This window comes from Microcaecilia unicolor, chromosome 3 (genome assembly GCF_901765095.1).
Source record: "Microcaecilia unicolor chromosome 3, aMicUni1.1, whole genome shotgun sequence".
NCBI lineage: Eukaryota > Metazoa > Chordata > Amphibia > Gymnophiona > Siphonopidae > Microcaecilia > Microcaecilia unicolor.
The window spans coordinates 474,543,879-474,556,740 of NC_044033.1; the positions used below are offsets into that span (position 1 = coordinate 474,543,879).

The 12,862-nt window shown below is 45.0% G+C and overlaps 1 protein-coding gene across 1 annotated transcript in view; it reads left to right on the plus strand.

The window, feature by feature from the left end:
* The window catches only part of COL19A1 (collagen type XIX alpha 1 chain), a 946,027-nt gene that overhangs the window by 703,951 nt on the left and 229,214 nt on the right, over positions 1–12,862 (plus strand). The window contains exons 25-27 of the mRNA XM_030199003.1: positions 4,764–4,799; positions 11,735–11,788; positions 12,079–12,123. Of these exons, the coding sequence (XP_030054863.1) occupies positions 4,764–4,799; positions 11,735–11,788; positions 12,079–12,123 (135 nt within the window). The remainder of the gene's footprint in view (positions 1–4,763; positions 4,800–11,734; positions 11,789–12,078; positions 12,124–12,862) is intronic.

Consider the following 12,862-nt stretch of genomic DNA (forward strand, 5'->3'; position numbering starts at 1 on the left):
AGTGGGCCATAGCTTTTACAATTATGCTGGCAGGAATAAAACTTTTCTTCCTTTTCTAGTGCTGTGGCTGTGAACCTTGGCCCTGTGCCAGAATTGTTACTGTTTTTGATTAGATCTGATGGCACTGAGCTGAGAGACTGAAAGGGAGGTGGGGCAGGAGCTGTTTGTGCCCAAATGCTAACTTTGTAGCTAGAGCAAACATGGGGGATGTGCAGAAGCTGCTTCTTCAGCTAGTACTCAGCACCTGTTTTAGCTAATTATACATCTAGCTTGAGCTCTCTCAGGGGGATGATCAGAAGGAAACGCCGGCACTAGAGGCTGTTAGCGTCATACTAGCGTCGGCATTTGCTAACGCCCCATGATCAGAGCCCTCGAGCGCGTGCAACAACGCGCTCGAGGGCTCTGAACGCAACTAGCATTGCAAATTCATGCTAAACAGGGCTAAACATATTCATCCCCAATGATCAGCAGCCAGCATGCCAAAGATTGGGTCGCTGGCTGTGGCAAACCCTATGCCAGCTCCAAGCTGGCGTTAGGGTTTGTAGATCATTGGGGAGGAATGGTGAGACTAGGGTTACCATATGGCTCCAGAAAAAGGAGGACGGATTGAGCCAGCCAGGTTTTACTTCCATTGCTTTCAATGGAAGTAATTGAGCCAGCCGGGTTTTACTTCCATTGCTTTCAAGCAATGAAAGTAAAACCCGGCTGGCTCAATCCGTCCTCCTTTTTCTGGAGCCATATGGTAACCCTAGGTGAGACCCCCCTATCTCCCCCAGCAAAAGGTCCCTGGTGACCAACCAACCCTCACCCCCCCCCCCCCCCCCAGCGACAGGGGGGCTGGAGGTCTGCTAGACCTCTGGTTACCCCTCCCAGGTTCAGGGAGGGCTGGAGATCCGGTGGGTCTCCAGCACCCCTAACTTCCCCAGCAAAAGGTCCCTGGTGACCAACCAACCCCCCCCCCCCCCCAGTGAAAGGGGGCCTGGAGGTCCGCTGGACCTCTGGTCCCCCCCCAACGATCCCCCCCCCCCAGGTTCAGGATCGTCGGGGGGGGGGACCGGAGGTCCAGCGGACCTCCAGCCCCCCTATCGCTGGGGGGGGGGGGGTTGGTTGGTCACCCACTAGGGGGACTGGATTGTCGGGGGGACTGGAGGTCCAGCGGACCTCCAGCCCCCCTGTTGTTGGGGGTGGGTTGGTTGGTTGCCCACTAGGGGGGCTGGATCGTCGGGGGCCCCTGTTGCTCAGGGCAGGTGTAGTTGTGGCCTGGTGGTCCCATGGACTTCCAGCCCCTGTGTTTGACAGGTTTGAGCTTTTGACAGCCTAGACCTGTCAAACAAGTGCGGGAGGATTGTGCTGAGCGCATGCTCAGGCACAATTGTCCCGCATTTATACCCCATGATCAGAGATAATGGTGTGCTTAAATTTGCATGCAATTATCTCTGATCATCGGTGCAGTAAAGCCCCGCGCTGTTCCAGCACTATTTTAGAGCGCTGTTTAGAACAGCATGGGGCATTTGATCATTTGCTTGTCTGTGCACCGGAAACTGGCTCCTAAATGTCTGGTCAGCTTGTGTACATTCACAAATACTTATATTTGTTAAGATGACCAGAAATAGTTCCACAAATGTCTGCTTTCTAATACTCTTATGATAATGCAATGCTTTAAACTATTCCCTGTAGTTCACTATAATTAAATTCACAGCTGAGAGTTTCCTGAGGCAATAGAAATACTGTTATTGCCCATGAAGTCTTGCTTGCACTTAAACTGATTATAGCATTCCTGTGTCACTATACATCTGATGCTTTGAGTAAATGCACTGAGACTTATTAAACTGAATTCCACTGAATAATCCTAAAGTGTTCACTAAGACCCACGTAATTTCACTGCAGCTCCCACGAATTACTGTTCTGTCCATTCAAATGCCTGGCATGAATGGTATGCAGCTAAACCAGAATACAGAACACCACTATGAGAAGACTCAAAAACCTTGCAAAAAAAATCTTCTTTCATGAGTTTTTGCCTTGCAAACTGGAAGTCAGTTACTACTACTACTACTTAGCATTTCTATAGCGCTGCCAGGGTTACGCAGCGCTGTACAAGTTTAACATGGGGAAGGATAGTCCCTACTCAAGAGAGCTTACAATCTAAAGGTTACAAACTATGTTCTCAACCAGTCCTCTCTCCATGCAAGAGAGAAGCTGGAAGAAATTCAGCAACACACTGAGAGAGATATATATATACCTTTATACTGGTAAAATCTTGATAGTGTCACAGTGGTTTAAAAAGGGACTATGCAGCAAAGTACAGCACAGGCAGATACAGTTGAAGGGCAGATAATGCAGTAGACCAACTCTTACAGACCTGATGGAGAGAAAAGGGGTAGGGCATCTAGCCCAGCATACACAGAGAACTAAGCAGTGCTTTTTTTGTAGAAAAAAAGGTGCCGGTACTCATTGTGGGCCCTATTATAGCCACACCCACATTTGCCACACCCCTTATACCAGCCATAGCGCATATAAACAGACATCATTGAAAATATTATACTAGTATAGGAGAAAAAAAATAACGTGATTTTTTTTCATTATAAATAATTTCTGTAAGCTGTTACAGCTCCAGTATACCCAGTGCAAAATAAGACAGCAGATGTAAATTCTCAAATTGGACATATTCCAGACACTAAAATGAAAATAAAATGATTTTTCCTACCTTTCTTGTCTGGTGACTTTGTTTTTCTGATCATGCTGGCTCAGTATCTGATTCTGTTGCTATCTGTCCTCTTAAATCAGTTTCCAGGGCTTCCTTTCCATTTATTTCTTTACTTTCCTCCTTTCTTCTTCATTTCTTGCCCTACATCTGTAAAGTTAAAGCTGGGTCCTCTGCAGACTTGACTGTCCAGTGGATTCAGCTTCTGCCTATTTTCTACATCCATGTGCAGTTTTTCTCCTCTCTTCCTTTTCTCTCATCTCATCTCCTTCCTCACTCTTTCCTCGCCTCCATCCATATCCAGCATTTCTTCTCTCTCCCTTCCCTCTCCTCCATCCACCCATGTCTAGCAGCCCTCCTCTCCCCTGCCCTCCATCCACCCATGTCCAGCGACCCTCCTGTCCCCCCTGCCATCCACCCATGTCCAGCAACCCCCCCTGCCATCCACCCATGTCCAGCGACCCTCCTGTCCCCCCTGCCCTCCCCTGCCATCCACCCATGTCCAGCGACCCCCCTTCATGAGTTCGTTCTGCAGTCCCGCCTTCTGACGTCATTTCCTCGAGGGTGGGACTGCAGAATGAACTCACGAAGGGAGGGAAGGCTAGAGACGGGGCAGGGCTTTCAAATGACGCAGCTGCTGGAACGGAGGTAAATTAAAGATTTAAAGCACCAAGGGCGGCGGGGGATGGGGCGAAGGAGAATCGCTGGACAGGGGCAGGGTGGGAGAAGAGAGAAAGGAGATGCTGGGGGAGTGGGGGTGTGCGGGTGCCACCTCATAGTCTGCAGGGGGGCACCAGAGACCCTAGGACCGGCCCTGACTAAGGACTTAATTTTTAAATAGCTCCCCCTCATGTTGGATCTTGGACCAGTTGCTCCAAGAGGTAGTCATTTATTACATCTATGAATTTTACCTCCCTAGCATAACATTTATCCAGTCAATGTTGGGGTAATTGAAATCACCCATTATTATAATATTGCCCAATTTAGTTTTTTATTTATATTTTACTCACACCTTTATCAGTAGTAGCTCAAGGTGAGTTACATTCAGGTGCACTGGGTATTTCTCTGCCCCAGGAGGGCTCACTATCTAAGTTTGTACCTGACACAATGGAGGGTTAAGTGACTTGCCCAAGATCACAAGAAGTAGCAGTGGGATTTGAACCAGCCACCTCTGGATGTAAACACCAGTGCTCTAACCACTAGGCCACTCCTCCACTCCAGCTTGCCAGCTTTCTAAATTTCTGTAAACATCTGTCTGTTTGTTCTGTCCTAGAGGACAGTAGTACAGCCCTACCACTATATTCTTTCCCGTCACACATGGAATTTCTATCCACAAGGATTCCACGCTGCTATCTGTTTCATGTAGAATATTTATTTTAACATATAGCACAAGGTCAGTCTTCAGCACTAGTACTGTGAGAGTTTCGCTTGTGGTCACTGTGGCCACTTTACATCAGGAGCCATGATGAACAGGTGAAATGGGGCTTGCTCCTGCCATTAAAATCACTAGACCACCAGGCCTGTTAAAGTAGGCCCAGGGGGAGGGGGGAGTCCGCTGCAACAGGGAGAGGGTCCGGAGCGAGGTTTGGACTTTGTTGGAGGGCAGGAGGAGGGTGGATTAGACTTTGTCAGGGGACAGAAAGAGGTTCTGAGTTTGTCAGGGGATGGAAGAGTCCTCTTATGTGGGTCCCAGCTGATATATCAGTAGGGATCTGAATATCAGCCAGGATCCATACAAGTTCCAATGGTCACTACATGTCTGGTGAGACCAGGGTATTCACTGTTGGTGCCTGGATATGGCCCAGCATTGAATATCCAGGTCTAATTTAGCCTGCATTGGTCAGTACATAAAAAGATACTGATTGCTGCCTGCTGAATATTGACCAGATCTGTTGTTTGAGAATTTTGTGTTCCTTTGAAAACTTTAATTATTACTGCTCAATACTGTGCCTTCCCACCTTTCTAAAAATGTTATTTACTGTATTTGTTTACCTGCTCAATATGTTACTGACAACATGACATTCAGCTGTTTCCTAATTGTATTTTTTTTTTTATTTCTCAGGGAGAAATTGGAATGAAAGGAATGCATGGAGCAAAGGTAAACCACAGTACTGTGGTCTTTCTCTCTTTCTCCATCTATATGTGCACTACCGTGTCTAGCATAGGTGCCACCTAGGATGATATTTCTTGAAATGTGGTAAGAGATGGGCTTTACTACATCTCAATTCCCCACTGCATCTCGATTTACCATGAGAGTTTCAGTACCACAGATTAATCACTCCCATGATATATTAATAAGGCTGCTTGGAATCAGGGCCAGCTCAAGAGGTTGCATCACCCCGAGACAACTTTTGCATTTGTACCCCCTGCCCCACCCCTGAGTACCTGTTTTCACAGCTTTCCTCTCCCCAACCCTCACCCCAGAATATTTATGCTCTTCTCTCAACTTCCTCACCCCAAATTCCCCCCCCCCCCCTCAAATATTGTCTCCTCTTTTCCTAGGTTTCCTCCTCCAGAATATTTTCTGCACTTCTCCCAGCTTTCCTCATGAACAATATTAATCCTGATTTTATCCCAACCCCTACCCCCCAGGGAACCTCAAAATATTTCCCCTCTTCTCCAAGTCCCTCCCCCCCAAGAATATTTTCTCCCAGTTCTCCTTCCCCCAGCTCCCCCTGAATATTTTCTTCTCTTCTTCCTGCTTTCCTCCCAGCCTCACCCCCATAATTATTTGTCTCTGCATCCCCCCAAGTAACCTCCTAGAAAGATCAAGTTTAACTTTTTGACACCCACCCCCCCTACCAGGAGCTGGACCCAGTCCCCTGCTTTTGGTTCCTTCTCTCTCCTCATCTAGTGTTTAAACAGAAGGCTCAAATCCTCCCAGGCAATTCAAGTCCTAAGTGTGGCCATCATGGGTGGCACTGGGGAGGGGGAGAGAGGAGCCCAGATAGAGATTGGATTGGTTTGGAGAGAGGAGCTCAGAGGTGGAGAAAGAGATGGTGGGTGGCACTGGGGGGGGAGGCCAAGATAAAGATTGGTTTGCTGACTACATCTTTTTTGAGATGAGGTGACCAGAATTGCACACAGTATTCGAGGAGTGGTCGTACCATGGAGCGATAAAAAGGCATTATGATGTCATCATTTTTGTTTTCCATTCCTTTCCTAATAATACCTAACATTCTATTTGCTTTCTTAACCACTGCTGCACACTGAGCAGAGGGTTTAAACGTGTCATCAACAATGACACCAAGATCCCTTTTCTGGTCGGTGACTCCTAATATGGAACCTTGCATCACGTAACTATAGTTTGGGTTCCTCTTTCCTACATGTGTCACTTTGCCCTTTCACTTTAAACGTAATCTGCCATTTGGATGCCCAGTCTCCCATCCTCGTAAGGTCCTCTTCTAATTTTTCATAATCCGCTTGCGATTTAACAACTTTGAATAACTTTGTGTCATCAGCAAATTTAATTACCTCACTAGTCACTCCCATATCTAGTTCATTTATAAATATTGTGATATCCCCCTTCTCACTCAGGGTGACCTGGTTCTCCATATGCAGATCATATGCATATTTGTGTGCTACCCCTTCTCGCTCAGGGTGACCTGGTTCCCACTAAGCAAATTAAACAGGTCTCACCAACTGCATCTTTCTCAGGCAACTCTATATTCCAGCCCCTGGGCCCACTTCTTCTAGCTGAATACGTTATACATTCATAGGTCTTCACACTGAGCCTCCCCACACAGATACATGGGCTCAGTACTACATCAGTACTTTGGGGACTCTCAACTCCAGGCTTTGCAGCCTGCTTCTCTCAGTACTTTGGACACACAGTTCTGGACACCCAGTCCCCTCTTTGAACACACAGTTCTGGACACACAGTCCTTTCTTCTTTGGACACACAGTCCTGGACACACAGTCCTTCCTCTGAACACACAGTTCCTATAAGTACTGAGGACACACAGTCAAACACTAATGTTTTAGGGACTTCTTACCCCAGGATTTTCAGCCTGCTGATCTCCTTTGGACACACAGTTCACCACAAGTCCATAGGGTTAGCCTGTATCTTCCAGGGGGATCTCTCTTCTTCTGCTGCCAGCTCACTTCTCTTCCTTTCACAACTCAGGTGGGGTATAAAGTGGTTAATTAGATAAACAGGACCCAGCCCATAACCACCTGCACCTGTAGCCACCCCCCAGGACTCTCCCCGGTCCTAGCTACTTCTTACTTCTCACAATATGTTAAAAAGTAGCTGTCCACACAGACCCATGCAGAACCTCACTATCTACCTTTATCCATTGAGAATACTGACCATTTAACCCTACTCTCTGTTTTCTATCTTTTGACCAGTTTTTAATCCACAATAGAATCTACCTCCTATCCCATGACTCTCCAATTTCCTCTGGAGTCTTTCATGAGGAAGTTTGTCAAATGCTTTTTGAAAATCCAGATACACAATATCAACTGGCTCACTTTTATCTACATGTTTGTTCACCCCTTCAAAGAAATGTAATAGATTGGTGAGGCAAGACTTCCCTCACTAAATCCATGTTGGTTTAGTCTCATTAACCCATGCTTTTGAATATGCTCTGTAAGTTTGTTCTTTATAATAGCCTCTACCATTTTGCCCAGCACCAACGTCAGGCTCACCGGTCTATAATTTCCCAGATCACTTCTGGAACCTTTTTTAAAAATCGGCGATGCACTGGCCACTCTCCAATCTTCTGGTGCCACGCTCAATTTTAAGGATAAATTACATATTACTAACAATAGTTTTGCAAGTTCATTTTTCAGTTCTATCAGTACTGTGGGATGAATACCATCCAGTCCAAGTGACTTGGTACTCTTGAATTTGTCAAGTTGTGCCATTACATCGTCCAGGTTTACAGAGATTTCATTCAGTTTCTCTGACTCATCAGTTTTGAATACCATTTCTGGCACCGGTATCTCTCCCAAATCTTCCTTGATGAAGACTGAAGCAAAGAATACATTTACCCTCTCTGCTATGGCTTTGTCTTTCCTGAGTGCCCCTTTTACCCCTTGGTCATCTAGCAGTGCAACTGATTCCTTTAGCTGGCTTCTTGATTTTAATATACCTAAAAAGTTTTTACTATGTGTTCGCTTCCAATGCAATCTTTTTTTCAAAGTCCCTCTTTGCCTTCCTTATCAGCGTTTTGCATTTGATTTGCCATTCCTTATGCTGTTTCTTATTATTTTCAGTCAGATCCTTCTTCCATTTTCTGAAGGATTTCCTTTTTGCTCTAATAGCTTCCTTCACCTCACTTTTTAACCATGCAGGCTGTCGCTTGGCCTTCCTTCCTCCTTTTTTAATACATAGAATATGTTATGTTTAAACAGCATCCACACCTGATGAAAATGTTTGACCTTTGCAGCTGCTCCTCTAAGTTTTTTTTGTTCACTGTTCTTCTCATTTTATCATAATCTCCGTTTTGAAAGTTAAATGTTAATGTATTGAATTTCCTGTGTGTACTTACTCCAAAGCCGATATCAAATCTGATCATATTATGATCACTGTTATCAAGGTGTCCCAGCACCATTACATCCTGCTCCTGATAATATGCTCCACTAAGGTCTAGGTCTAAAATTTTTCCTCCTCTTCTTAGCTCCTATACCAGCTGCTCCATAAAGCAGTCCTTGATTTCGTCAAGGAATTTTACCACCCTAGCATGCGCAGATGTTACATTTACCCACTTAATATCGGGGTAATTGAAATCACCCATTATTATTCTGTTCCCCAGTTTGTTAGCCTCACTAACTTCTGATAACATTTCTACATTTGTCTGTTCATCCTGGCTAGGTGGACGGTAGTACACTTCTATCACTATCCTTTTCCCCTTTACATATAGAATTTCAATCTATACGGATTCCAAGATGTGTTTTCTGTCTTGCAAATTTTCCATTCTATTTGATTCAAGGCCCTCCTTAACATACAATGCTACCCCTCCACCAATTCAATCCACCCTATCACTACAATGTAATTTGTACCCTGGTATGGCAGTGTCCCACTGGTTATATTCCTTCCACCAGGTCTCAGAGATGCCTATTATATATCATTTAATGCAATATATTCTGTCCCATCTTATTTCTTAGGCTTCTGCCATTCGCATATAGACATTTCAAACCATAGGAGCCAACTTTTCAAAATGATTGGGGGTGCTGAATTTATTTTTTTACAGGTGGTGCAGTCCCTCTCCCCCCTCTCCGAGTTCCAGGCCTGCCCTCCGAGTTCCAGGCCCTGCCCTCCCTCCCTCCTTCTGAGTTCCAGGCCCCCCTCCCTCCCTCTGGGTTCCAGGCCCCCTCCCTCCCTCCTCCCCCTCCCTCCGAGTTCCAGGCCTCCTCCCTCCCTCCCTCCGAGTTCCAGGCCCCCCTCCCTCCGAGTGGCAATCCCAACCCCAGCCCGACCTCTTCTTCCACAACAGTCCTCCGCCTGTCTGCCCTCGCCTTCCTGCAGTCCACCCAGAATTTTAAAAGTCATCTTACCTCGGGGTCCCAGTGGCAGCAGTGAAAGGCGAGCAGGCTTGGCGCTTCAGCCTTCCCTTCTCTTGTCTCAGCTCTGGTCCCGCCCTCATTTCCTGTTTCCGAAAGGGCGGGACCAGAGCTGAGACGAGAGAAGGGAAGGCTGAAGCGCTAAGCCTGCTCGCCTTTCACTGCTGCCAACGGACCCCAAGGTAAGATGACTTTTTAAATTCTGGTTGGCACGTAGGAAGTCAAGGGCGGACCGGTGGAGGACTGTTGAGGGAGAAGAGGGCGGGCACCGGGCAGGTCAGGCTATGTTTCAAACTATGTTTGTTGTTCCTATTTACATCTTGCTCAGCAGTTGACAGTGATAATTTTCAATATTTTGTCTGCTTCTTATTTAAATACACCTGGTGTACTATGGTCTCTATTGCAACCTTGATATTGGATACCCTATCTTCCCTGTTTTGGTGATGTATCTTTGAAAGATACCTTGTTCTGAACCATGTGCTTTGAACAAATGTCGGACTTCTCCCAGTTTCTAGTTTAAAAGCTTTTCTATTTTCTTTTTAAATGTCAATGCCAGCAGCCTGGTCCCACCCTGGTTAAGGTGGAGCCCATAATTCTGGAATAGGTTCCCCCTTCCCCAGAATGTTGCCCAGTTCCTTATAAATCTAAAACTCTCCTCCCTGCACCATCACCTCATCCATGCATTGAGACTCCAGAGCTCTGCCTGTCTTTTGGGCCCTGCGCGTGGAACAGGGAACACTTCTGAAAATGCAACCCTAGAGGTTCTAGATTTGAGCTTTCTACCTAAGAGCCTAAATTTGGCTTCCAGAACCTCCCTCCCACATGTTCCTATGTCATTGGTACCCACATGTACCAAGACAGCTGGAACCTCCCCAGCACTGTCTAAAATCCTATCTAGATAATGTGTAAGTCTGTCACCTTCCCGCCATGCATGCAAGTGACCAGATGATCCTCACATCCACCAGCCACCCAGCTATCTGTCTTTCTTTTATGTTTGTGCAGCGCTGCAGCCACTTTGTAGCACTATAGAAATGCTAAATAGTAGTAGTAGTAGTAGTAGTAGCTATCTACATGCCTAATAATCGAATCACTAACTACAACAGCCATCCTAACCCTTCCCTCCTCGGCAGAAGCTCCTGGAGACATATACTCAGTGCGAGAGGATATTGCATCCCTTGGTGGGCTGGTCCTGGCTGCAGGATTACTTCCAGCTTCACCAGGGTGATGCTCTCCTTTTAGCACAGGGGCTGCCAGACTGGAGGTGGGACTTCTCTACAACGTCCCTTTAGGTCTCCTCTATGTCTGTCTGTCTGTCTCCCTCTTCTCCTCCAAGTCTGCTACTCTAGCTTGAAGAGAACGAACATCTCTGAGAGATAGAAGCTCTTTGCATCAAGCACATACATATAACCTCTCACCAACTGGGTGATAATCATACATGTGACACTCAATACAAAAGACTGGATAGCACCTCTCTTACTGCTGGACTGTTGTCTACATCTTAGTATTATAGAGTTGTTTAATTAAAACTTCTTAAGGTATTAGGGATATCAGATGAATATAAAGAGCCTTAAGATTATATGGTATAATATGTAATTTATTTAGTGTTTGCTTCTCACCCCTTCAAGCTGGCCCTCATTCTAGTTTTTTGATCCCCTGTATATTTTCTACATAGGATTTCTGGCCTCCGGAACAGCAATTCTATTCACGTCTAACACTGTTTGACTTTCCAGTGAGTTTGAACTGCATGTTGCCCTGGAAATACATGTTTCAAAGTTAGAGAGCTTCAAGGCACAGCTAGAAAACAGAGTAACTGTTATGGATGTAGTGCTAAAACAAACAGGTAGTTGCCTCTATGTAAAATCAGTCAGAAAACAGCAGGAATAGAGGATGACACAAACCACACCCAGCCTCTGTGATAGGATCAGAATACTTTAATGAAAGCACCAGAATTTGGACCTGACATGGTCCATATTTCGGCAGTGAACAGCCGCCTGCCTCAGGGGTCACAAACGAAATTCCACGTGAAGGTAAACAAATGTGCCTGGTGCAGTATTTCAAAAACAATATTGGAATATATGAAGTGGGCAACTCTGCTCAAAGAAGCAAACCACACTTGTGTCTTGCCTTCATGTGAAAGTTCACTTGTGACCCCTGAGGCAGGCAAATGTTCACCGCAAAAACACGGATCATGTCTGCTTTCATTAAAGGATTCTGATCCCATCACAGAGGCTGGTTGTGGTTTGTGTCATCCTCTACTCCTGCTGTTTTATGGATGTAGTGCTAACAGCAAGTCTTGGGACAAAAGGGAGAGAGTGTAAAGAGGAAGTGGGGGGCCACACAGGGTCAATGGGGGGCCGCCTCTGGGCCCTGGATCTTGCTATGAAGAACACTGCCTTAAGTTACTGTATCTTACTAGACTTTTATGACTCTAACATGTATTGCATGATGTGCTGCTGATTAGACCTCAGATCAGTGTTTCATGTTATGTGATTATAGCAGGCACTTTTTCTCAATAATTGCATATAGGGTGAAAAAGGAGAACCTGGTATAGAAGGACCTAACGGGAACCCTGGACCAGAGGTATAAACAATTGTTTATAGTAGTTCTGAAAGTAACTCAGTAGTAGTAGTAGCAGTCAATGAGCAAAAGCTAGAAAGCTACTTTGTACACTTCATAGCTAGACAAACTTTTGGTAACGTTCTTTGAGTTTTAATGAGATGGTAATATGTTAACAATATACAAATTACATAATCAGTAACAATTATATACATTGCATTTGTATTTTTTGTAGTTTGCTCTGGAAATAACTTTGTGCTCTTTTAGAAATATTGTTGCTTCTCATATGTCAAATCAACATAACTATTTCATAGGGTCCACAAGGACATATTGGACCCAGGGGACTACAAGGAGAAGTTGTAAGTTGTGTGTTTTGTACTACAATTAATTTTACTTAATTGTATTGTTTAATTGTAAGTGATTTTAAACATTAGTATTGATCGATCTGATATGCATCTCAGTTCAGTTGTTTTCACTTAAAATACTCTTCTCTAAATTGAAAATATATGCATCTGCATGGCATCAACAGCTAATATCAGTAACAAAATGAAAGAAACTATTCTGAAAAGTAAGTCTCCAGCACATTTGTAATTGAAAACCTTTAAAATGTTTGCTTTTAAATATTGGCCTGGAACTTTCCACTTCTGTGCACTTCCAGTTTGGACAAAATCAGGCTCTTCTGGGCTACAGTGCCATGAGCCTTCATTTAAACTACCCAAGGGCCTCTCTGTATTTTATTGTACCCTAACTAGCCTAGCCATTGCAGCTTGTCCAGGTCAGCCTGGAAAGTAGAGGTCAGGTCTGAGAATTGAACCTATTTATATTTCTGTTTGGATTTCTATGCCACATTCCCCCCTAGGAGCCAGAGCAATTTATACCATTAATTATGTTGTATCAAATCCAACCAAAGCTTGTCAATCATAGCCCCAACTTACTGAAAGATGTTCTCTGGGGCTCATAAGAAGACAGCAGTTCTGAGCAGAACCAGCTCTCCTTCTCAGATAAATTTCTTCATTGCAAAAATGGTCTGCTTCTGTGGCTTCTTTTTCTTTGTAACTCCAGGCCAATTACATATTTAATACTGTCTTTGTCAGTTCC